The sequence below is a fragment of the Ambystoma mexicanum genome, chromosome 10 (genome assembly GCF_040938575.1).
Source record: "Ambystoma mexicanum isolate Mex_15411 chromosome 10, UKY_AmexF1_1, whole genome shotgun sequence".
Taxonomy (NCBI): domain Eukaryota; kingdom Metazoa; phylum Chordata; class Amphibia; order Caudata; family Ambystomatidae; genus Ambystoma; species Ambystoma mexicanum.
This window is the reverse complement of record NC_090932.1, coordinates 297,889,868-297,915,730: the sequence shown is the minus strand read 5'-3', so window position 1 is coordinate 297,915,730 and position 25,863 is coordinate 297,889,868. Positions and strand designations below refer to the sequence as shown.

Below are 25,863 nucleotides of genomic sequence, written 5' to 3'. Positions count from 1 at the left end.
CCTTTTGGTACAGATCTGAAAAGCAGAAATGCTATGAAAAGTCAAAAATATGCTGGGGGCAAAATAATCTAGTTACACAACACAAGTAGAGAGTTGGAAGTAGAAATGGCACTCAAGAAGTGGGGTATGGGAGAGGCAGTGCCTTGAGGAGAAGAATCGAAGGAGAGGTCCAAGAATGGGTGTTCTCTAAAATAGTAGGAAACTCAGAAGAAATCCAGTAGAAATAACAATGTAAATGTACACTCACTGGCTCTGTACAACTACAAATTCAACCATGAAACTCGAAGCATGAACCGAGTGTTTGGTACGTGAGCATATGGCATTTTGGTATGTGGCATGAGTGTTGGGATTATGGTGAATGGCATATTGCTTTTGAGTGTGGCATGTGACTGTATGTGTATGCGATATGAGTGTATGGCATATGGGTATACGACATACGAATGTGTGGCCTATAATTATGGTGTATGGCACATGAGTGTGTGGCATAAGAGTGTGTGGCATAAGAGTGTGTGGCATAAGAGTGTCTGGCATAAGAGTGTCTGGCATATGAGTGTCAAGTGTATGGGGGATGTGAGCATTGTGTATCAGTGTATGTCGGTTGATGTATATTGTGTGACTGTATGTCATTTAACTGTGTGTGGCATAAGAGCCTATGGTGTAAGATGGTGGCATATGCGTGTGGCATAAAAAGTGTGGCCTACGAGCATGTGTCATAACAGCGCATGGTGTATGAGTGCATGGCTTGAGTGGGTGTGGCAAAACAGCGTGTGCCATAGGAGTGTGTAGCGTAAGAGTACGCAGTGTAAGAGTATGTGGCCTAATTGTGTGTGACCCGTAAGTATGTGAGCCATACAAGTGTGTGGTGTAAGACGTAATAGTGTTTGGTGTTTGTCTGGCATGTGAGTGTAAATAGCGTATGAGTGTTTGGTGTAAAGTTGTATGAAATGTGCATGTTATATACACCTACACGTATGAAAACTCACATAAAATTGAGATTTGACTTTGATATGAGTTTTAATACACAGGAAAGGCATATACAGTTTTACATTTTTTACAGATACACATATTACTTCTCGTATACATTTGAAAACGGACATCAAAGTCAGTCTCGAATTTGGTGTGTTTTCATATGTATAGAAGTGCACGTGTACGAAATGTACATCTCATGCAAGTGCATCTAAAGTTTGTAGAGAATTCTGTGCATCCGTGATAAATATTAAAACTTAAATATCTCAGAATTGAGCAGCACGATTGTCAAAACATATTTCCGTGCACCAAATCCTTATAATATGAAGGTGCAAGGCTAAAATCCCTATGTGAAAAGCCCATGTTAAAAGGTGTTCAAAAACAATAAAAGCAACATTTTTTAAAAAGAAGAAGCCATTGATTAAAAATTCAGAAATGTTCCATGCTGGGACGAAAGCCACCAAATTTTACTGTGGTAACTTTTCAGAACTGACAACATAAGGATTCAAAGGGAATTGGGAAATGTCAACGTACCAGCGACCTTTCCGGACCCGCAGACTACAACTCTGCTTTCCAGGGCCTCTGCACCCGGCAGGTCTGACCTGCCGGGCGCAACAGCCCCGGAAAGCAGAGTTGTCAAGAAAGCACCGCCACCATTAGCAACAGTGCTGGTGCTTCCGAGTCCCTATTTCCGTGGAGTCCTATGGCACTCCACAGGAATGGGGACTAACATTTTCCGCCGCCTGACTTCCCGGGCCGCCGGGACTTGTAATGTCCCGGTGGCACCGGGAAGTCAGGTGGCGGAAGCATTGTTACGGGGTTGGCAGCCACCCACCGATGGTACTGGCGGGTTACAACCAACCTCGTAATGAGGCCCATTTTGTATTAACCTTAACTATTGTATTCGTTAACGTAATAGCATAATCTGCTCTAATCTGACTCTAATAATTAATTCATAACAAAACATCAATTTGACAAGGACGTCGACTTGGTTTGGGCTACGTTGCTATCATAACTGGAGGACTGTAAGGTAGCATACTTAGGGATTGGTGGAAAATGAATAGGCATTTGCCATCACCTTGAAAAACATATTGATTATCAGCTCTGCTTGCAGAAAGCACATGTCGCCTGTACTTCCTAAAATACTCTTGCTCCAACTATGTTTTTTTATAACTATGTGCTATATGCACAGAGGATACACATAGCATGCCACCAAATATTGTCTATGAACGCCTTTCCCTTGTGTGCCCACTGTAAGATGAAGATCTCCTACCAGCCCTACATACAAGCAGCATACCAGTTGCATTTACTCCCTGATAAAAGGCAAAGACTCCCCCAAAAAAGAAAAGAAAAAGGAAAGACACATGGGAGCATGCCCCTGGCTACTGCCCACACACATGATCAGATCAGTTGCGCCAGAAGAGCAGCACCTGCTCTGTTGAGGACCAAGATAATAATGCATCTTTTAGTTTGCATAGAATGCAAAGAAGTATGGATTACAAGAAGTTATGTTACTGAGTTACAATATATTTTCACCTTCCTAAATAATTGCTCAATAAAATGGGGAGTAAAATAATCGCACTTCAAAATCTTATCGGTATCCATACTCGAGATTCATTATAAGACTCTGAAGTTGGCTTAAGTCACATTCAGTGCACAAAATGTGTAATAAATAAACATAATAAATGGCAAAAATAAAAAAAAAGCAGGGAGGACCTGCTTTTTTGAACACGCAACACTTCAAGAAATGTGCAGGTTACCTTATTAAGAAAGGGGGCCTGCAAATGTTTTGGGCATCCCTGTGTCTGTTCAAATTGGCTCAACGGAACGGGTTTTTTTCTGTCCATTTTTAGACACATTGGACCTCATTACGACGCAAGCGCTCCCGTAATGAAGGGTGCCGGTATGGGACCGGCACTGTTCATTACGGGATGCCCTATTACGAGGTTCCCCCGCAAGGGGACCAGGGAGCTAATAACGGGCCTGTATTAACGGGCCTGTTATTAGCTCCCTCCCCATTCCCATTGAGCCCTATGGGGGCTCAAATGGGAATGGGGATTGGTTTTAAGAATGAGGAAATACCGGGTCCTCCAAGGTTGGAATGACCCGGTAATTCCTCATTCACAATACCCGGAAGCCATGCCCTTATTAAGGGCATGGCGACCTCCATACTCGTAATGAGGCCAGTGGGCCTCATTACGACTTTGGAGGCAGCCATAATGCTACTAGCACCATGGCTGCCTCCAAAGTCGTGTCTGGGTCCAGGTTCTCAGTATGGGGACTTACCGGGTCATTCCAACCTTGGAGGACCCGGTAAGTCCCCATTCTGAAAACCATTCCCATTCGAGCCCCCATAGGGCTCAATGGGAATGGGGAAGGAGCTAATAGCGGGCCGGTTATTAGCTCCCTGGTCCCTTAGCGGCTCTCGCTAAGGGCATCTGGTAAAACCAGCCGGCCTTAGTGGGACCCGCTAAGGGACCTTGGAATGCGGCGGTAAGGGGATAACGGCACCGGCATCCTTACTGGTGCCGTTAACCCCTTACCGCCAGGGTCAGAATGTGGCCCAGTATCTTTTCAGGGTCAAAGCAAAATATACACATTGGAAAGAAAAATGAAAAAAACTCCAAGAAATAAAACACAGAAGAAGACAAAAAAGAAAAAGTGCATGAATTAATAAGTTGTAGTAAACCGGGCCTTTCTTAACATATATGTGAATCATACACCCCCATTTTTCAATGATAAATGCTTCTTTTGAATTTCCCTGTTGAGAAATTTTAACACCTTCTTGGTGACATTAAATTTGTTAACAAGCTGCGGATTGTGATGATCGTTTGTGAAATGGGTATGTAAAAGTAAATTGTTGAATCAGTTACCACTTGTGCATTTGGACGTGTCAATTTAGGCCTACATTGTTTTATTCTTGTTCTGCAATGCATATTCAGCGAGTGGTAATCCCCTTTGTCAATGTCTCTATTCTCATCTTGCCAAGTAGTGCTTAGTGTCAGTATGTTATCTTTGCAGTTGCAGAAGAATGAACCTGCCCCGCAATCTCAAGAACTGATAGCGCTCTTACTAGAACTGCAATTACAGCAGTCCCACCCCGACCTGTTTCTATAATAGTATCAGTTTTCGGGTAATGAATAACCCTACCTGTTCATACTCATCTGTCACCTACAATGTGTGAATATAGATCAGACCTATCAATTCAGGCACCTCCTGTAGTCCCCCCAACCCTCAACTAGCGCCTTTTACTCCAATATTGACAAGACTGAATGGCACGATGTAAGGTTGGGTGTGTGGTGGGTGATCAGAAGTACCATTAGAAAGGCACTAATTGCAAAAGGTGAAGTACATGTGTCTAACTGCCTCCTTGTAGAAGCAGTGAAAATATAAATATGTATTGCATTTAATAGGCTTGGAGCAAGACACACAGACACACACAATCAATTGTGCTTACAGACCAGGAATGAAGCACATATAGAACATGTAACATGGATAGTAGTCATTGGTATTGGCAAATTAGATGGGATTGGTGGTCCATAACTGGCAGGTGAGTCTTTCTCTGTTTCTATTGGATACTCCAAAATGAAACATGTATCCTGGGTGCTGCATGATGTTGAGGTTTTGTTCATTCAGCCCCTGAAGGTCCTGCTGTTCTCTAATGATAGACAGAGAGTGTAATTTGTGCTGAAATGATTTATAAAGTTAAATGGTTGGTTACTTGTCATTCCTCTCAATCATTGCAGGAACTCCTCGTCACCCATCCCTTCACGAAGATCTCTAGCTGGAACAGTGGCAACACATACTTCCACATGACGATGGGCAACCTGGTCCGGGGTAACAGGCTTCTCTGTGAGACATCACTGGTGAGAATGGTGTTCCTACTCCTCCAAACGTGTGAGATATTTAGAGATATGCACACCAGCACACTGGCATACACACATCTAAAGTCCATTGTTGGCATGGCCCAGAAAGCCAAATTTTCAGCATGTCTGTCTGGGGCAGAGGAAATGTCATGGTAACAACATTTCTATGGCAAATAAGACATCTGAAAGAAATAGCTTTTTTTAAACAAAAAATGTAATCCCGATTCAACGTTCTTCTGAAACTTTACTCAAACACATGAAGAACAAAGCACACATTCACATTTATATGAGAAAGCACATTGTTATATATCTGTACAAGCACAAACGCAGACTCTGCTTGTAAAGTGAATGGCCAGTATTTCACTCCCCAGTCTTTTCAACTACTTCCCCAAAAAGTCCAATTTTGGGCCCATTATTTTTTTCAGCACTTGACACATCAAATTAGACAATTGATTGAAAAAAGCCATTAATTGTTCTACTTCCAGTCATGTGGCCTATAGTATGTGACAATGTGCCCTGCCTTGCTCTATAGACAGGTGCCAAAGTGGTGTTGTGGACTTCGTACTACCCCAAGCCACCAGATGTTGGGACCAGGCTATTAATTTGGAGGGTCCCGTGACATTCTCGGATGCTTGGCAGGGGACAGTGACATTGGAACCATCGAACCCCTGACCAGGGTATGTCAAATATTACTGAGCCCCTCCACACCTGTTCAGTAGAACCGCCCTTTGCCAGAGCACAGGCCAGGTTCCCCAAAATATGAAACCCCCTCTAGCATCAAACATCTACAAAGTTCAATGTCTCATGCTGGTCCACACACCATTCGCAGTGCTGCCCAGGGCCCCCAACCCACTCGCAGCACCTGCAAGCTAGAGCAAGTTTACAAATCCACTAACTGCAACATAGACTTGACCACAATATCCAGGAACTCACGCAGGCTCAGGATCCAGTTTGTAGCAAACGCTGAACCAACCACAAAGTCTGCAAGCAGGAACACCCGGATGGCATGCAAAACATCCAGAGCCCTTAAGGAGAACACAATGGGCAACCCAAACAAGTCTACAAAAGCCAGCCTTTCAGACCAACACCCTCTCCTGGTGCAGTGAGAGAACAAGTGCAAATCCACAATGGCCATCACAGTAGAAATGTACGCTGACTCCTTCAGTCTCATTCTACTTTGCAAAACAGGAAGGAACCTACCCAGTCCAAGCCCTCCAGTGCCCTAGTACCACAGTTGCCAAACCTTCACAAATGTCCCACTCAGGAAGAGAAGGAGTCTTGTTAAGAACCAGCCAGCTCATACCATTTGTGTGTGTTGTACAAGGAGGAAGTACATTTTGAGAGGAGGCTTGATAGTGTGAGGCAGCGTAAAACTACAAGTCTGGAGGAGTGGAGGAGAATGCTGGAAGAGGAGAAGAGGAAGTTCCATCTGGTGGAGGAGTGGATTGGGGGGTTGGTAAAAATAGAGTTGGAAGAGGAAATTACATCTGTCGGAGAAGAAGGTGATGGTAGGAATTGTTTGGTAGAGGAGCGATGGTTACATCTAGAGAAGGTAGAGGGCAGAAGGTGGTGGTGAGGAGTTGGTAGGCAGGATTAGATTTGGAGGAGGAGGGAATAAGCTGGAGGCGATTGGCAGAAGAACGTTAGTGGAGGAGGCTTTATCTGTGTTGGAGGTGACATTTGAAGGTGATTGACAGAAGCTGGTGACAAGGGCTACATTCAGCTGAGATGCGGGATTGAAGAAAGGAGAGTGGAAGACAGTGACAGTGGAGAGTGTAGGAGGAAAGTACAGCCACTAAAGGAAGGGAAGGGGAGCCTATGCCCAGAGTAAAAAGGAGAAGGTAACACTAGAGTCCGGAAGTGGGACAGAGCTCATCATAGTATCTGGGAAGAGTGACAGAGGAGTCAGGGAGGCAATGGAAGAGTGGAATGAACAGGAACTACCAAGTGGAGCATCAGGGCCTAGCCAGACATGCCATACTAGACAGGTTCTGGTGTGCCAATTCAGCTCTAGGCAGCCCACAAGGTGGCAGGAGGTATGAAGTGGGGTTGGGGAGAGTTACATTATTTTGAAGAGTAGAAAGGGGTAAAACATTGCCAGTTTAGCAGAGGTACTTCACTGACCCCTCTCTAGATCTCCCAGACAACTTCAATAGCAACTCAACATTTCCTTAGATCGTTTTCCATTCCCATTTATGTAAGCCTGTCTATATAGTTCCTTATTAAACATAACAATTTTTTGTAGAATTAGAAATAACAATACCAAAAAGAATACTGCATTAGATAGGTTTAGGAATAACTATATTAAGCACAGTTAGAAAACAATGACTAAGGATTTTTCATCTCCACCATACATAGACACACAAGCAATGGCACACACATACACTGACAGTGCAGGTCTCTTTAAAATACAACACTGGCAGCAGCAGAGCAAGTTTCACTAACACAAGCAGTTGAAACGTCATTAATATACAGGATAAGTCTTCCTTTACGTACAGAGAACATGTACAGCATGAGCAACAGCACTGTAAGTATTCATCACACACAGACTATGTACCGCACAGGCTGTAGCAGTGCAATAGTTCTTCATACAGAACAGGTCAGTGTGGCCTGGGCAGTCCACGTTTCCCTCATTTGCAGAACAGGCACATCATGGCTGCAGACTTGCTCTCTTCTTTGACACAGAACAAGTTATGAGGCACATCCTTAACTTAAATCACGCACACAAAAAAGGTACAGTATGGGCCACAGCAGTGCACATTTCTTCCACTGAGCTCACTACTACATGGCAAATAGATGCATTCCTCATGCAAGCCGAACGGGCATAGTCTAGGGCGTAGCAGTGCAAACTTTCTTAACACAGAATAGGTCAGCCTGAGAAGGGCATTTCAAGCGTCCCTCTCACATACAGCACTTAAGTAGCAGCACTGCATACTACCTTTGCACACAACAGGTCAGCATAGTCATGGCAAGTGTAAGCTGTTCTTGCACAGCACAGGCATTAAATGCATTGCAGCTGTAAAGCCATCCTTTACACAGAACAGGGGGACAGGGCCACTGTAGGCATCCCTTGCACTCACAGAATAGGCATAGTATGGGCCACAGCAGTGCACATTTCCGTCACAAAAATCAGGGCCAATTGGGCTGGGTAGCACAACTTTCACGAACACGCAAAATAGTCAAAGCATAGGCTGCAGCAGGGCAAGCTGCCTTCCCTTAGTATAGGTCAATAACAAGCCAATGGGGATCTATTCTGGGCTAGGGGGAAGTATCTGGGGCAGTGCACATTACAAATAGCAGAACAGCACAGCAGCAGTATATGTGTGCCTTTCAGGAGCAAGCACTGCTTGGATACTGGTTCCTGATGCAGTCCTCGACAGATGAGCTCTTCAAATGTAGAGCTGCTTTATATGAGTGTATGGCACACTTAATGGTTGCACCTGCCTTAGGGATATCATTCCAGGTGATCAGTGTTCAGTTGTAGCTGAACCTGGATTCCTTTCTGTCTCTTGGTCTGGAGAAAAATGTGCCCCTTTCCCTTCCTTGCTGGCTCTGTTAGCACAGTGGAGAGAAGATGAATCGCTACAGGCAAGCATCCTTAGTGTGGGAAAAAGCAGCAGGCAGAACCACCCCAGAACAGGCCAACAAACCAAGACGCCACTAGCAAGTAGTCCAGTAGTAACTATGGAAACGAGAACAGGCATGTGAAAAGAACAGAGCAGTAACAGCGGCTATCTTAAAAATAGGATGAAAGTAATGAAGATTCCCAGATGTCTTTGCCTCCTTGTCATACCGGCATATGTTCTTTTAGAGCCTAACCTTCGAAAAGATTACAGGCCAATAATCAATGGGAGCACAAGGCTAAGGATGGCTAATTTAATATGCAAGGATGGATAGAGCAAACAATTACAAAGAAAGAGGATGAGATGCAACATATAATAAAGACTAAATATATGTGAAATGGACAAAGCAACAAGGAATATGAAAAATAATCTAGTAAGGTACCAAACATAAATAAAAGAAAGAAAAGCAATTCACACAAGACAAACAAGAATATTAGTGGGAGAATATACACTTTTACCGTTTTGATCATCAGAGCCGAAACTAATCACAAACCCAAGCAAAGGAAACTGTTAAAGACAAAGAAAAAGGCTAGGAGAAGAAACAATTGAGCTGTAAACAAACCTCAGAAGTAGAAACATAGGTGGAAAAAGAGAATATATCTAGAAAGAACCAGAATTTGTTTTTGACAAGATGGAATTCCTTTTCATAGGACAAAAAAAGCACAGAGAATGGAAGAAACACAGACCAATGATGAGAAGACGAAGGAGCACAGGAAAAATGTCAGGTGTGACCACATATTCAGCCAAATGACAAGCACAGACACAGGGAGGGTGGAGAAAAAGAACATAGTAGTCAACTTATCACATCACGTAGCCAAGGCTGCTTAGAAGTAGGTCTCTACTTTTCAGATATGAGAGACTTTCATTATGTGAACCCCAAATCTCTTGAAGCTCACTAAGAACTCATTGAATAAATGCTTCTGTAACAAATACATGGATCGTATCCCTTGCCCGTAATATCAACCAAAAAGTATACCTTTTGTTGCTATGATAGGAACTCATGATATTTGAACTACACTATGTAAACTATCTGCAGAGGTGATCAATATTTTCCTGAAGAACCTCCAAATGAACTGTGGGACATAATACGTTTTATGGGATATTTTAAGATTTTAATCTGTGATGAGAATAGGACGTGGATTATAAAAAACAGACATTCTCTCCAATGGTAAATATAAATGATACATTAAAGTGTTCCATTATCTTATGATTATATATTTACAGACTGACAGAATCAACTATGAAGAAAGATTGTAAGGGCAAAATCTAAATAAACAAAATCCATTTGGGTAAAAATTAATAATTGAGAAACAATTAAAATATTCGATTAACCCCCAGACATATGCAAGAATGTCATAATCTAGGATACGCAGCACAAAAGTGCATTGAAAATCAATGATTCAGGCGTATGAAAAATAAACAGAAAACAGAGTCTAGTTTGAAGGTCTGATATCATATGAAGAAAAACTTTGTATATAATGACCTCACCAGCTAACATTTGTTCTATGTACTTTCCAAACTATGCATGTATCTACCAGCCAGGACGATCAGTTGTGATCTCTCGAGGACTATCAGTTCTTATTTCCATATGCAGAATGTTTAACAACATGTTATGCTATGTTATTAGTGAAAGACAAAAATAATTTCTGTCAAGACTTATCACAGTTCCATGGGAAAAGGAATACAGTTGTGTACACTTGCTTTAAACATCAAGATGGAATATGTGCAGTGAAATGTTTTTGGGGAACCAAAGAGGCAAGCATTTGAGTCACATATTGATGATCTTTGAGGTGTTAAAAATGTTTGCAAATATGACACAAAAGAAATGCAATCCATTTTATATTATTTGAAAGATTCATCTATACCCTCTACTAGTTGCAGGCAAAGATGATTTAATGTAAATTAGCATGATCATATTTGTGGTGGGCATGTAAAAACACACGTTTTGGGAATGGAAGCATTTGAATTCTGGCAAAAGGTGCCAGTACGAATTGAGATGATGTCCATGTGCCTGATTATTATTGACCTAATTGTGTTACTAATTGGATCTTTCTGACTGCTTCTAAACTGATCACATAGGATGGAATTGTGGTTACATTACGATTTGATTGTGATGAAAAAGGAAATGCTTAAAATATGGAAATCTATCAAAACGCCATTCCATGAGAGTGTAGTCTTATTATATACAAGAGAGATAGTTTCCTAAGATAAGAGGCACCTTTTGTATATGTATGAACAAATGTGGACGATTTCCATTGACTGTGCCACACTGTTGCGTAATCCCCCCACACACAGAGTGAAGACTGGATAATGGGAGAGAGTTGGGTCCTGATTGGCTCGGATAAAGTAGAGTAACCTGATTGGCTCTGATGAAGTAAAGTAACCATAATTCCTAGCCCTCACTCTCCTTTTTGAAAAACATGCATGGTTAAGTTGCTCAACCCATAGGAAGAGCACTTTTTGGGCGCTAATAACTTCGCACCTCCTGGATGAATCCTCACCAGACTTTGCAAAAAAAAGTATATGGCCCATCAGATTGATTCTGCAAAGTTTGGTGAGGTTTCATCAAGGGGGTGGGGGAGTAAAGTTATAGGGGAGTCCCAAAATGTGCTCATGTCTGCAGCCCAGACCGCTGGATGGCTTTTCACCAAATTTGCAGCAGGAGCAGCGGCTTGGTCCCAAAAGCGTGCTTCTGTAAATTTTCATCCAGTATTATCTTTTTAAAATGGCCTAAAAGTAGGTTTAAAAAAAAGTTTGATATCTGGGTTCGGTCCGCGGACTCATTTCCCTGTTGGGTCCATGGAAGGGCCTCCGATTGGTCCAGGAGCCAAAGTGAGGTCCGCGGACGCGGCCGACTTATTGGATGGTGAAAAGCGTGAGGTGTGTCATATTTTCCAAAACCTCCGACATGTTGGACCCGTGGACAGCTGCAACTGACCGCAGATGGGTCGGTAGGGAAAAAGTCTAGAAAACACATTTTGGATCATTTGGTGATGGAAAGAGGGGCTCGGAAGGTTGGGGGAGTGGAAAAAAGATGATATGGGGCGTTTTTTTGTAGGTTGAAAAAGGCTGTGCATGTGTCGTAGCTGTCCGCGGACAGCGCAGTAGTCTGCGGACAGCTTGAGAAACACATTTGGGGTTATTTGGTGACTGAAAGAGGGCTTGTTTAGGGTAGGGGAGTGGAATATAGATGATATGGGGATGCTGTCATAGGTAAAAATTGGGTTGGCGGTCCATTTTGATGTGTGCAGACGTCATTTGAATTGGGAGGTTCAGGGCGAGTTGCGGTGTAGTGGTTTTGGCCAGTGGTCAGATTCTTGGGTGCATGGCCGTAGGCACAACCACCACAGCATAATACTGCCATGCACCCAAGAATCTGGCCACTGGCCACAACCATTATAATAATATGTGTATAGAAATTGAATCTGGCCTCTGGATACAGCCATTATAATAATATGTGTATGGTAATTATGTATAGTGAAGGAGCAGTATACAGTATTTGTAACATGGCGACATAATAGAATTTAAGTATTTATGATTGCTGTACCATTGGGGGTATAACAATCAAAAAAGTGGATCAGTGGGGGGGCGCTGTTGAGCAGCCAAGCAAGATGGCCGCTTAGCGTCGGAGCTCCGTCACCGCACACCTAATCCTTGCTGCACCAGCACGAATCCGGTCCGCCTGCTGCACGAAACGACAACGATTTGACTAGCGGCACTGTCCGCTATATTCTCCTGCAATCCCGAGTTGAAACGGCGGCCGGGACCCGAACTTCCGCGGCCCGGGGCCGTCCGAGGCCTCCCGGATCTGCTGCGGCCCAGCCACCGCCGGAGGGGGAAGCGGCTCCGGGGGCCTCCCGCGCCGCTGACCGCGGATCCATCGCCCCGTGGGCTTCCCTGAATCTACATTGTCGGGAGGAGCTGTGGGTCCCGCTCCTCCCGCGCTACAGCCCGCTACCGCCGGCGAGGCCCCCCCGCGAGGGAGACTGGCCTTGCTGCGGCCTCGTGGATTTCCTGACTGCCGCGGCTTGTGGCGCCTGGTGGGCCCCCGCGCCAGACTGAGCGGCGACTCCGCGGGAGGAGGACGGACCGCTCGCCCGCTCTCACTGGCGGGGGAGCGGGGCGCCGGCCCCCGAAAGGGCTGCACGACGCATCTCCGGGACACCGCTGCTGGGAACCCCCACCTCTCCAGCCTGCCACGAGGATCGCCCTGAAGCACTGCTGCCGCTGTGGGCCTCCTGGACTGGGCCCCGGTCCCTTCCGGCCATAGCTAACTCCGCTTGGGGGCCTCCCTCACCTGCTGCTGGGCTCTGCCCCCACCTGCTTTCTCCACTTTGCGCTCAGGGCCCGGCCTGGCACCCGGTGGCCGCATAGGATACGCGGGGCCCTTGTGCTCCCTGGACGATCGGGGCCTCTGCCCCCCGCGAAAACTACACCGCCCGGGACCACGCATTCCCCCTGCCAACCTACACCACCTTGGTGGCCACGCTGTCGCCCGCCCCCCCATCCTACGAGCGCACTGCTGGCTCCCCTGTGCCTACATTACTGGGGATTAGTGGCTGCAGTCCCGCCTTCGCCTCATCCACCGACTCCACGGCCACTGCCGTCTCTGACTCTGCCGGAGTCGCTGGGAACCCCCCACCACAACAATGTCCAACAGGGCGCGGGGCGCCAACAAGGCGGGCGCTATGGACAAATTTACCAAGCCAGCCCATCGAGCGGACCCGGAATCCTCCTCCGCGACACAGGAGGATGGCGAGACACTCCCGGACCCCCCGCAACCAGACCTCGCTACCATGATGGAGTCCATGGCCAAAAACTTTGCTTCCTTCCATGAAAAGCTGGACGATATTAATGCCAACGTCGCCTCCCTACGCGCCCAAATCGACCAGCATGGGTCCAGGCTCACGGAAACAGAGCAGCGGATAGGGACCAACGAAGATCACATCCACACCCTCCAGACCACGGTCTCAGAGCTCGTCCGCGACATGAAACAGGTCAAGGCCAAGAACGATGACCTCGAATCGAGATCACGGCGGAACAACATCCGAATAGTGGGGGTTCCCGAATCCGCACTCAAGGGCCGCATGGAGACCACTGTTGAGCAGCTCATCAAGGACCTCCTGGGCAACCCTGAGCTCTCCCCGTTCTTCACCGTTGAAAGAGCGCACCGCTCCCTGGCACCCCGCCCTAAGCCCGGAGACTTCCCCAGGCCCATCATCGCTAAACTACTCAGCTACAAAGACAGGGATCACATTCTCCGCCTGGCCAGGGAGAGGGGTGAACTAAGGTTGGAATCCCAAGTCATCAGAATTTTCCCTGACTTTTCGGTGGGAGTCCAGATGGAGCGACGCAGGTTCAGCGGGGTTAAGAAGATGCTGAGAGATAGGAAAATTGAGTACTCTATGCTCTTCCCTGCCCGCCTGAAATGTATCCACCGCAACAAGAGCTATTTCTTCACGGTCCCGGATGAGGCCGTCAAGTTCATCGAGGCCCAGGTCCCCCTGGTGAATCCGCCTGAGGAACGGATGGACGACGACTGACGCGTAATTTCTAGGCTCCTCCGCTGACCCTGGGTGGAGGATGGGGCCATGCCGCGGCTCTCCTGGCGGGGGGCGGCCCCCCCCCGGTCATCCCACCGACCGGCCGCTTAAGGCCCCCGCCAATTTTGCAAGTATTTCCCGCCCTGGGGTTGCCGCCGCCCTGTGCTTCATGATTCCATGGCCGGACCCAGGTCACTACCCCAGGGCCAGGGCCGCACCGCTGTCCAGGGCCCTGCAGTAGACTCCACTTCGTCCTTGCTATACTGAAAACTGCGGTTATCCGTTACTTGTAACCTCCACTTAAATTGTCTAACGATGCTGGTAAGAATGTGTATGTTGACATTCACTCAAAGTCCTATTATGGGAGTGCTAGACGGCAGCAGCAGCCCCCACTGCAGCTGCAAGGCCGTTGATGGCAGTAAAGTGGTGTTCGAGCCCCCGTTGGGCTGCCCTCCAGGCGTTGCCCAGTTGGGGATGGCACGCAGTTTCGCTTCAGGGTGGTTGCCTATACACTGCTTGGTATCACTGGGCAGTGAGGGTGGGGGGTGGGAAAGTTGGGGTTTGTTGTTCGCAAAAAGGCGGGTTGGTCGGGACCGGTGCGACAGGGCGGCAGGCCTGCTGCATCACAGTGCTCCATTTTAAGCTCAAAGTGAGAATACACGCCTGGGATGTCCCTTAACTCATTATTATGGCTATTAGAATATTGACGTGGAATGTACGGGGGCTGACCAACTTCACCAAATCTCGCAGAATTGCGGCTTATGCAGAAAGGCATGGGGTTAAGGTTCTCCTGCTGCAGGAGACTCATGCTAAGAAACTCCTGGCTTCAAACCTCGCACAGTCCTGGGGCCCCAACAGGTACTATACTCAGTATTCCACTCAGTCCAGAGGCGTCCTCACTCTCATCCACAAATCAATCAGATTCACACTTCACACATCCCACATTGATCCCGAGGGCAGATTTGTGATCCTACACTGCTCATTAGCCGGCGAAGAATGCTTGCTTGTGAACTCGTACGCTCCCAACATTGATTCTCCCGACTTCATGGATATGGTCTACGGCATTCTCATGAAATATGTCGACGTTCCCATTGTGTGGGGGGGCGACATGAATCTCATTCTCGACACAGCCCTAGACAGGACAACCACGGGCAAGAGACCGGTAGCCCGAGCGGGGAAAGCGACTGCTTACCCACATGAGCTCCCTGAAACTACACGATGTGTGGAGAACACTCCACCCCCAGGAGGGGGACTACACCTTTTACTCCACGGTACACGACAGCTCCTCAAGAATAGACCTATTCCTCCTGTCGGGCAGTCGGATGGGTAGGGTGTCCGAAGTCAAGATTCTAGCACGCACACTCTCCGATCACTCCCCCGTGCTGCTCCAGATCCAGCTGGGTTTCATCGCAGGGACTCACCCCGCTTGGCGTTTTAAGTCCGACGCCCTATCAGACATCGTTTTTAGAGCAGAGATACTGGCTGACATAAGCCTGTTCTTCGAAACCAACAAGGCCTCCGACACGTCCGCTGGGACCCGCTGGGAGGCCTTCAAAGTCTACATCAGGGGAATGTGTATTGCCAGAGAAGTGGGGGTCCTCAAGTCCATAAGGCAGGCCTTAAGCCGCTCCGAATCTAAACTCAAAACTTTGGAGCAGGATTATGCCTCCAGGCCAGTACCTGCCACCCTAGCGAAAATTAGGACGGAACTGGAACTATTTGAGGCACATGCCCTTAGCGAAGTGAGATACCATACCCGCTCTGCAGCTGCCCGTAGATATGGCGAGGGAGACAGGCCTGGAAGAACCCTGGCTAGGCTGGTCCGGGCCGAGGGAGGCGGGACTCGTATAGATAGCATTATCGATAATAATGGGGTCCAGACAATGGGCAGACCATGCTATTCTTGACACTTTTGCCAACTTTTATGCCACCCTGTACGGCCCCCAGCCAGAGCACTCGACCCGCAACCTTGACGACCTGTTGGAATCCATCCCTATGACCCTGATCTCCCAGGACACCAGGGAACTCCTAGACGCCCCGTTCTCACTAGAAGAGATAGTCCGGGTGATCTCAGATCTCCCTAAGGGCAAAGCCCCTGGCCCCGACGGACTCACATCTGAGTTTTACCAAGAGCATGTGGCCATACTAGCGCCATCACTACACGAGGTCTGGACCGAATCACTCCGCTCACACTCCCTCCCCCCCTCCCTAAGAGAAGCACTAATCACTGTCCTCCCCAAACCAGGGAAACCCCCAGACGAATGCGGCTCCTACAGACCCCTATCCCTCATCAACACTGATATGAAGATCTTTGCCAAAGTAATCGCCAACAGATTCCTCCCACTAATGCCCCACTTAGTCCACGCCGACCAGAGTGGATTTGTCCCTGGCCGCTCTACAGCACCTAACATCCGGCGCCTATTCAACGTGATGTCGAGAATTGACCCAAACGCGGATGCTGTGGCAGTCACACTGGACGCCCAAAAGGCGTTCGATATGGTCTCGTGGCAATACTTATGGGCCGTCTTGGAGAAAATGGGAATCGGGCCAAACATGATCGCCTACATACAGCTGTTATACACGGGACCGTCGGCAAGGGTGCTAGTCAACTCCGTCCCCTCTCCCCCCTTCGCGTTGCATAGGGGCACCCGACAAGGCTGCCCATTCTCCCCCATCCTCTTTGCACTCGCCATTGAACCCATGGCCGATCACGTCAGAAACCGTCATACTAATAAGGGCATCCGCTTGCAGGGCACACCGGAAATCATTTCGCTGTACGCGGATGATGTCCTCCTCTACGTCAGACAACCCTCCACACACCTGGACCCCATCATCCGAGACATAACAAAAATAGGCACCTATTCGGGCTTCACTATTAACTACTCAAAATCCGAAATCTTCCCCCTCACTAGAACAACTCAGCAACCGTCCTGCGAGTTCCCCCTGCGCTGGTCCCCATCTGGGATTAAGTATCTCGGGGTTCAGGTGTCAAGGGCTGGAGACTCCCTGCTGGCAGATAACTACGAAGCAACGGCGCTGCTCATTGAAACCAAGATGCTCAAGTGGCGCAATCTCCCTCTATCCCTCGCTGGTAGACTCTCCCTAATAAAGATGATCGCGGTACCCAAGCTACTCTATATATTTGTAAATGTGCCAGTTTGGCCTGGCAAGCAGTATTTCAAGAGGCTCCATGCGTCGTTCGCCCAATTCCTCTGGCACTCGGGGGCGGTCCGTAAGAAGTGGCAACATATGACCCTCCCGTACGAGAAGGGAGGCTTTACTGCCCCCGATTTAGCTTTCTACTGGAACGCTGCGCAGGCCCAGCATGCTACCCACTGGTACACACACCCCGACCCGCCCCCACATGTCAAATGGGAAAAAATGGCCGGAGACGGCACCCACATCATGACCCTGCTATTGCACCATGGTTACCACGCGGATGCCCCATGGGACCCGGTAGCATCCACGATTAGGGCTTGGAACAATATCCTCTCCCCCAGTCCAGTACGGCGCCCATACTATAAGTGGCTTCCCTTATGGCAATTTCCTGGCCTAACCCCCACGCATGACCAACACCTCTCCCAGCGATGGGAGAGCCTGGGGTACCGTGCCCTGACTGACCTTTACCCTGAAGGCTCATTCATTACCCCTCTAACACTACGCCCCGGGCACTCCGGCTCCGCGCTCGACCTGTTACAGTACTACAGACTGAGAGCAGCGGTGCGGACAATGTGGCCCTCCTTCCCAGAGGAGCCTCCTGACTCACCTGAACTCCTGTACATAGCGAACTCCGCAGGCTGTAGGGGCATAGTATCCTCCCTGTATAAAATACAGATGGGAAAAATAGAGAATACCTCCCCGGCACCACGGGAGTCATGGGCCAGAGAACTCGGAACGGAGATCACTGATGAAATGTGGGGTAAGATGTGTGCACACACACGAAAGGTATCACTCAGTGCCAGGTTCCGCTGCATCCAATGCAAGTTACTCAATAGACTCTACTACACCCCGTACAGAGTGGCAAAATTTACGCTTAGTCCGACACATAAATGCCCGAAATGCGAATCGAACGAAGCAGACCATGCCCATATGTTTTGGTCCTGTGAGGCGCTGCGCAAGTTCTGGGGGGAGGTGACACAGGCGCTCACCGAGATAATAGATGCCCCGGTAGAGATGGACCCATTGGCCTTGCTATTTGGCATGTGGACGGGAGAAGATGTAAGGAAATTGTCGAGGTTCTTGAATGTCAGTGTTATGGTTGCCAAAAGATGCATATTACAACGCTGGAAGCGCCGCACTCCCCCCACCCTCAACATGTGGCTGAAGGCCCTTACGTGGATACAAACATGCGAGGAGGAGTACATCGGCACCCTGCCTGCTCCATCCCGCCCTGCAAATGTATGGACTGAATTCCGTAGTTACCTAAACGGCAAGGATGGCGCCGAACGAACATCAGCCCCTTCCCCAGCACCACTAGACTCCTCCTGACACACGCCGCATAAGTACGAATCCTTTTTTCCAATATGTGTTTTCCCCTCTACAATGTGAATCTTACGTTATCGATGAAGCAATGTATATTGATGCTGTAATACTGTTTTCCTTTTGTTCTCACTTACATGATAAATGTGCTGTACCTGTCTTGACCACCTGCCAATAAACAGAAGTTTAAAAAAAAAAAAAAAGTGGATCAGTGGAATGGGATGACACTGGTTAGATTAAGTATAAATCACATATTTATTTGAAAAAACTCATCACATGATTAATCATTTTACTTTCATAAAATTTCATAAAAAATTACATCAACTCATGCCTTCATACATATCCGCATTCAAACATACCATCAATAAAACACCCTAGTGTAATAGTAACACCAAATTGTATTATTCAAAAAATTGCTTTCTACAAGTTTTTAATTAGCATTTCCTATAATCACCCAGTCCATGGTATCAGGTGTCATTATATAACTGGTGTCCAATATTGGAATAGAATAATACAATTTGGTGTTACTATTACACTAGGGTGTTTTATTGATGGTATGTTTGAATGTATTTTTGAATGCGGATATGTATGAAGGCATGAGTTGATGTAATTTTTTATGAAATTTTATGAAAGTAAAATGATTAATCATGTGATGAGTTTTTTCAAATGAATATGTGATTTATACTTAATCTAACCAGTGTCATCCCATTCCACTGATCCACTTTTTTGATTGTTAAATATTCTACCTGAAAGATCAGGGACTGTGAGTGCAGGTGCACCCCTTTATTTACCTCTGTACCATTTGGGGTACAGATTGAGTTTGTTGTACATGGTAATGAAGGAGAAATCATTGCTTCTTTCTCTGTAAAAAGACACAGTATAATATATCAGCCAGGATAGTTCACAATATTTCATTGCATACAATCTCACATATTCATGTACTTTTGAGACCCTCATAATTAGTACATTCTAAGTACTATGTTTGAAACAACATTACTGTGTGTTCTGCACAGTTGTGTTTTCTGTTTGCATAATCATTGGGAAAAAAAATCCATACAGGATTTTAAATAAAACTACTACATTTATGTGAGTTTAAGTTTCACAGTATGTTTGTTTGAAGTGTGCAGTACTTAAGGGAATGTATAAAGTGCACAAATAAGTGTATTTGTTGTTACAAGCCGTGTTGGAGTAAGAAGAATCATGATTGTGTATTTGCAATGAAGTGTATTTTTTAAGTAGTTAGATAGCTGTTGATGTATTCCAACTGTTTTTCTTTTCAAAAGTACTGTTGTACTCTTTTTTTTTTTTTAAAGGTATTTCTGAAGTACTTCGTTACCTGTTGGCATATTGAAATGGTTTTGCTATTCAAAAGTAGCATTGCAGTTTTATGGATGCAGTTAGATACCAGTTGGCGTATTCCACCTGTTGATAGTTTTACAGGTCAGTGACTAAATGTAGGTTTAAGGAATATTAAGTAGGCATTTGTTAGATTTGCTAGTAATCACTGTTTTAGAGAAACGGAAGTGTTGTTTGAATTAAAACCAACCACTTCTTTTTTTTAATGTATGCAGTGTAGTGGCCTTCAGTGGTTGTGGCACCAGTGTGGTAGATTATGCCTATGGTTGTGAAGGTTTTTTTTGCCAAGAGATGCTTGCTCGTGTGTGAAGCTAGTAAGCTTACAGTTGTTTTTGGTACGATCTGCGTTGTACCGTAAAAGCATTAGTATCAGATATTGGCTATGTGAGTTTGTGTATGTGGAACGATTGTCTGAAGTGCAAAAAGTGTATACTTTGATTTGTATTTTGCAACAGCTGATAAAATGGATTGGATTCACAATTTGGTATAGATACACACACAACTCGTTCATTAGGGATGTGCTCCTGTGAAACATGGTTGCAGAGAGTGCATGTATGTTTCCGCATGTATGAAATCTGTAAGATTTCATTTATAGGGATGTGTTTTCTTTCCAGTGCTTGCAGTAAGTACATTAGGAATTCTTGTGGATCTTCCTGTGTGTTTATGGTGAATGTTACCATTCCTGCACAGTAGTCCAACTCTTGCCTTATTCCTGAGACACTGCACGTGTTGTCAGGATTATTTTTGGCATTTCTATGAAGGACGAGCATTTGCAAACAACTGGTCTGAGCCGTTCAAGTAAATGTATTGAACAATTGGTGGCAATTGGAAGAGAAGATTGATTGCTAGATTTGCATAGCAATTCACACTGGTTGTTTTGGAACATTTAAATGGACCAGAGAGTTCTGTCTCTGGGCCATTGCTAGACCTGAACTTTTTTTAGGAGAAATACTTCTCTTTATATCTGCTGATGGATGTGCAGTTGTGTTTGCACTAGTTTGTTTTGTGGTTGTACTGCTTGATGGAGTAGCAGTTGTTTTTTGTTTCTTTGGTGGTATTGTTGGGAGATCTCTTATAAGTTCTGTTTGCATCAATTTTCTTTTTGAAAGTTTACCTTTTTGTGGAACAGGGTACATATCTAGATGGGGTGTGTAGAGTGCACGTAGTCTGTTGTACTCTAGGATGCAAGGAATGTTAGCCTTGACTTTTTTTGCATCAAAATTGACTTGGAATAGTCCTTCGAGTGCATGTAGACGTGAAAGTGCTACATAACTCATACCTTCTTTAAAGACTGTGCTGCCAATGTCAATCAATGCGTGATCTAGGGTTAGACCTTGTGATTTGTAAATAGTGACTGCATATGCAAGACACAGAGAGAATTGTTCTCTGCGAAATACAGGTCTTTGAAAAAAGGAATCGTGCTGCTAAGCGTCCTATCCTTTTAACTTCGGAAAGTTTGTCAAAGTGGAGGTTGACAAACTGAATGTTGCTGTCATGTCGATATGTCTGGAGGCCAACACCTGTACCAATTACTCCATTGACTACACCTTATTCTATGTCAAGCTTACGTTTAAGAATTACTTTAGACCCAACATTAACATTTTCTCCAATCCAGCTGTGTTGGAGATAGATTTTTCTAAGCTATTTAGTCATCCTGTTGCTTGTTGACGCATACGGAGTGTCATGCCGTGCACTTCCAGTTCGTCTGTGGAGCTAATATGCAATATTGGTTGCATTTCTTTTTTTAACATTGTCTTGTTGAATTGACTACAGCTTGCTAGTGTTGGCATTAAGGACATGCATTTTACATTTCTTTGTGCTAATTGTTCCATGACATCAGGAGCAGATGTGTTACGCCCATATAGCTCATGGATGAGTCTACTATTTAAGATGGATTTTGCATCTTTAGAAAGAAGACCAATTCTAATGTTTTTTAAAATGTTAGCATAGGCGAGGTCGGCAGACTGACTCATGTTTTGAGTTAGTTCTCTGTATTGGAAATGTTGCCAGAGATGTACATTTCCTATGCTGTCAAGTGTGTTGCGGCACTGTTTGTGTCCTAAGGTTTTAAAAATAGGTTCACATTTCACTGGTGTTAACTGTGGGAGATCTCCAAAAACAATAACGTGTTTTCCTCCAAAGAGTTCTCCGTAGTATGTTTTTAGGACCTCTTGCACTGGGCCGCTGATCTAGTCTGGACTACTGCGGCCTCTTCTAGCGTGATGCGCAGGACCCGGAACACCGATTGGACAGGATCTCCAAATCGTGCTTCCTTGGCCCGTAGGAATATCCTTCTGCAGATGAGAAAGGGGATTAACAGTCTGCAGAATGGTGTGCTAACTCCCCCCTTCCCCCCTCCGTTCCTCTCTATTCCTCCAAACCCGGTTTAAGCTCACCTTATGGTTTGGAAGGTTGAACTCTCCATCCTGCTTCTGGTGCAGGGGCGCGCGTTCGTCCAGTTACTTCACTGGTTTTCAGAATGGCGCTGGCAAAATCCACTTGACTTTCCTGAGCGATGCGCCGTAAGTATGAAAGTTCAAGTGAGGCCCCCTTTATGCTGTCTTTCTCACCTGTGATCTGTCCTTTATTTCAGGTGCAGAATAAAGGCGATGCGTCGAGGGGTTAACCTGCCGAGGTGAGTAGTAATGAGGGCGATCCCTCTAGATGTCCTTATCATTCCTCTGAAATGTCTCTAGTCCTTTCCCCATAGGGGCCGGGGTACGGTACCTGCCAACGGGGCGGCGCCGACCCGAAATGTAGAAGAAATGCCGGTAAGTATTATGGCTGTTAATCAGGCTTTCCTTCTGTGTGTCCTTCTGCTCACCTTTTGTTTCTTCCTCTCTCCCCTAGGTGCAGAGATGTGGCGTCCTCTTGCTGACAGCCGCGATGGAGCCGGGAGATGTCTCGAGGACAGGACAGGTGAGTGAAGCGTGGCGCTGCAGCGAGCAACACGATGCTTTTAAATTGAAGTCTTCCTTCAGGGATGCTGGCAAGAAGATTCCGAATGCAGGTAAGAAGCTTGAAATAATCCTTGGTTTTCACCTTTCTCTTCTCTTCCTTCCTTGCAGGTCTTCCAGGTTCAAGACGGGCGTGGCTGTAGTCCAGGAGCAGGAGCAGACACGGTGAGCGTTAAGCTGCAGGAAGCAGAACAACGCGAAGCATGAGCTGCTGTCTGGGCGTGGCTTAAATAGCCTCCAAAGAAGTCCCAGGTATGTATCCTTCCCCAACTAGGTATGTATCCTTCCCTGGCCACGCCCGAGTGAAAAAATAGTCCCTATGAAAAAATAGTCCCTTTCAGGTCTCAGGGAGGCCTGAAGCGTGCAGCATGGTCTGCATCAGGTAAGTGCACAAAACACCTCCCTTTATGAGCCTGGCGCCTATGGCGCCAGGACTGATGTCCAACATGAGCCTGGCGCCAAAGGCGCCAGGTCTGAGTCCACAGAGTCCCTATAAGGGGCCGCTGGGCTTTTACCCGAGGGCATGATGCCTGCTTCCGGGGGTGCTGGGCCTGGCCTGATGCTCCGGGGGTAGGCATCATGACAGGAGCATTTTCATTTGTTTCAGAATTCTGCATACTTCGGTAGCAGCTTCTGCTGATAGTTTGTAGTATTCTTTTTTGTTTTGGTGTTCTACTGGAAGGAGCAGTAGTCGGTGTAAAGTAACACCTCCTATGCACAACAGCTGAAAGGTTGTTTGTTAAGTTTTGTAGGAATTTGCTGATGACTTTAATTAAGAATATTTTTCCAGAACCAGTTTTACCACTTATATAGAGGAGCAGAGGTTTATAATTTTGACAGCTACAAGTGTTACATTCATGCTTCAAACCATGTTCAATTTCTTCAGTCACTTCTAGGTAAATGGTACGTTGCTCATCATTTAGCTGTGATTTCAGCACTGACAAGTCTTCTTCTGATTGTTTATATTGATACATGGTAGTTTCTACTTCAATCATGTCTATTTCTCCTTCATTTAGAATTAGTGGTTCTCCAAGTGGTTCTTGGCTTCCTGTAAGAGAAGCTTGACTGCCCTCAGGAGTGTCTTCATCTAGTGGTGCTGGAACTTCTTCCTCTTGTTGGCGTTCATTGTCCAACATTTTTTTTGTATTGCTTGAAATTGACATTTGTTATACTGTTTTCATTTGGATTGAATGCAGCTTCAAATGAGTCATGGTTACCTAATAATTCTTCTTTTCTACATGGTTTAAAAAGTTGCATTAGGGCCATGTAATAAAGTTCTCTATGTTGAGGAGTTTTAGACGATAATTTTATATGATTAATTAGGCTGGGTTCGCAAAATTTGACGAGGCTACCTTCACAAGATGAGACAACATATTTTCCAGTTTTATCATCTGGTTTGACATTATTTTTGTAGGAGTAGTTTTGGGATATGTGGTATAGGCACATGCTTTCCAAAGCAGTACTTCTGTGTGGGTGTATGTGTCTAATACATTGTTTTTTAAAATATCTTGGCTGTTGGGATCATTTCTGGCTATTGTTTCTATGTCTTGGTAGGATTTCAGCACCCTTTTTCTGGATGCATCTGGACCAAGGCTTAGCCAGACTATCGGTTCAGATTTGCCATATAAGGTTGTGCCTATTAAATGGTCTGCAGCTTTGTAGCATCCACATTCTCTATGGGAGAGCATTTCTACATCAAAGCTGTACTATTCTTGTGACAGTGTTTTGTCAGATGATATGTCATCCCAGAGGTCCATTGGGTCTGTTTTCCCAGCTTTGGTGAGACAGGCTGTGACATATCTTGCAATAGCAGTGGAATTGGCTGCAATATATTGTATATCCATGTTTGCATTCCACAAGAGGGCAATTGTTGCATTGTAATCATTGATGTACTGTGAAGCTTTGTTTCTTTTAATGTTGTATGTGTTTTTAGGCAGTTTGCCTTTCACACTGTGTCTAACAGAAGACATTAAGCTGTTTACTTGTGCTTTTGCTGAAACTGGCCCAGGGAAACCAAAGCGGCATATGGTGTAGTATTTATCTTTGTTTTTATATCTACGTCGGCAGTATTTGCCACACTTATGTTTTTGGAAGTGTAAAATTTGTGTACGTAGGTCAGTATGTGTGGTTTCTGAAGGGATGTCGCAGTATATGCATTTGTCAGTAAACTGCAAAACAGTGGCATCACTGTCGTGACCAAATGTAGGAGCATCTTTTATCCACAAATGAATGTGGATGTGTGGTGCTCCTCTAGATTGATATTCATTTCTCCAAAAGAAGTGTTCAACTTCTCCGAGGGGAGGGGTACTTTTATTGCAGCTGAAGTGCAGCATAGCAATAAAGCGATGGTGACAGTATCTTGATACATTTACAGGGTCACGAGAACAGAGTTCTCCTGGTGTTTTTATGTCTATTCCTTCTTTATTTTGGTTTGCTATGTGTAAGAACTCGTGCAAGTCATCCCATGCATATTCTGCACAACTTAAAGTAACAAACAATGTGGGTGGGCCTGGGTTTCTTAGCATACAACGTACATCAGAGCGACGTCGGAACCAGTATTCTTTTGTACCACGCATGTTTGCCAAGAGATTTGTGATATCTGACTGCAAAACTTCATCTTTGTCTTTTACTTTTTGAAGCAATTGGGTAGCAGACATGTTAAAAAAATTAGAGCCTGTTTTTAATGTGGCTGCAGGTCTGTAACACAGAGTTGCTAGTTCACTTTCAGACAGGAGGTGGAATATGTATTCTACATTTTGTCTGAATCTGGGGTCTTCAGAATACATTCGTAAAGAGCGATATTCTGGTGATGTTATTTGTGTGGATCTTTCATCATATCTTCCCCCTTTTCTTGTAGGAAAGAGTAGAGGAAAGGAACGTGCTTCTACTTTTTTCACCCATATGCCGATTGGCGATCCTTTGGCTTGACACATTTTATATGTTTCCAATGCATTGTCTATGGTTTCTTTGGAGTGCAGTGGGTGAATGTTATACTCGTCCAAAATATTGGCTGCAGTAATAGGATCTACACGTTCAAATTGGCCAGTTGTTGATGAATCCTGAATTATTTGGG

At 45.7% G+C, this 25,863-nt stretch overlaps 1 protein-coding gene across 1 annotated transcript in view; it reads left to right on the top strand.

The window, feature by feature from the left end:
* The window catches only part of MYO7B (myosin VIIB), a 1,466,289-nt gene that overhangs the window by 1,412,833 nt on the left and 27,593 nt on the right, over positions 1–25,863 (top strand). Inside the window, exon 47 of the mRNA XM_069617875.1 lies at positions 4,713–4,832. Within this exon, the coding sequence (XP_069473976.1) occupies positions 4,713–4,832 (120 nt within the window). The remainder of the gene's footprint in view (positions 1–4,712; positions 4,833–25,863) is intronic.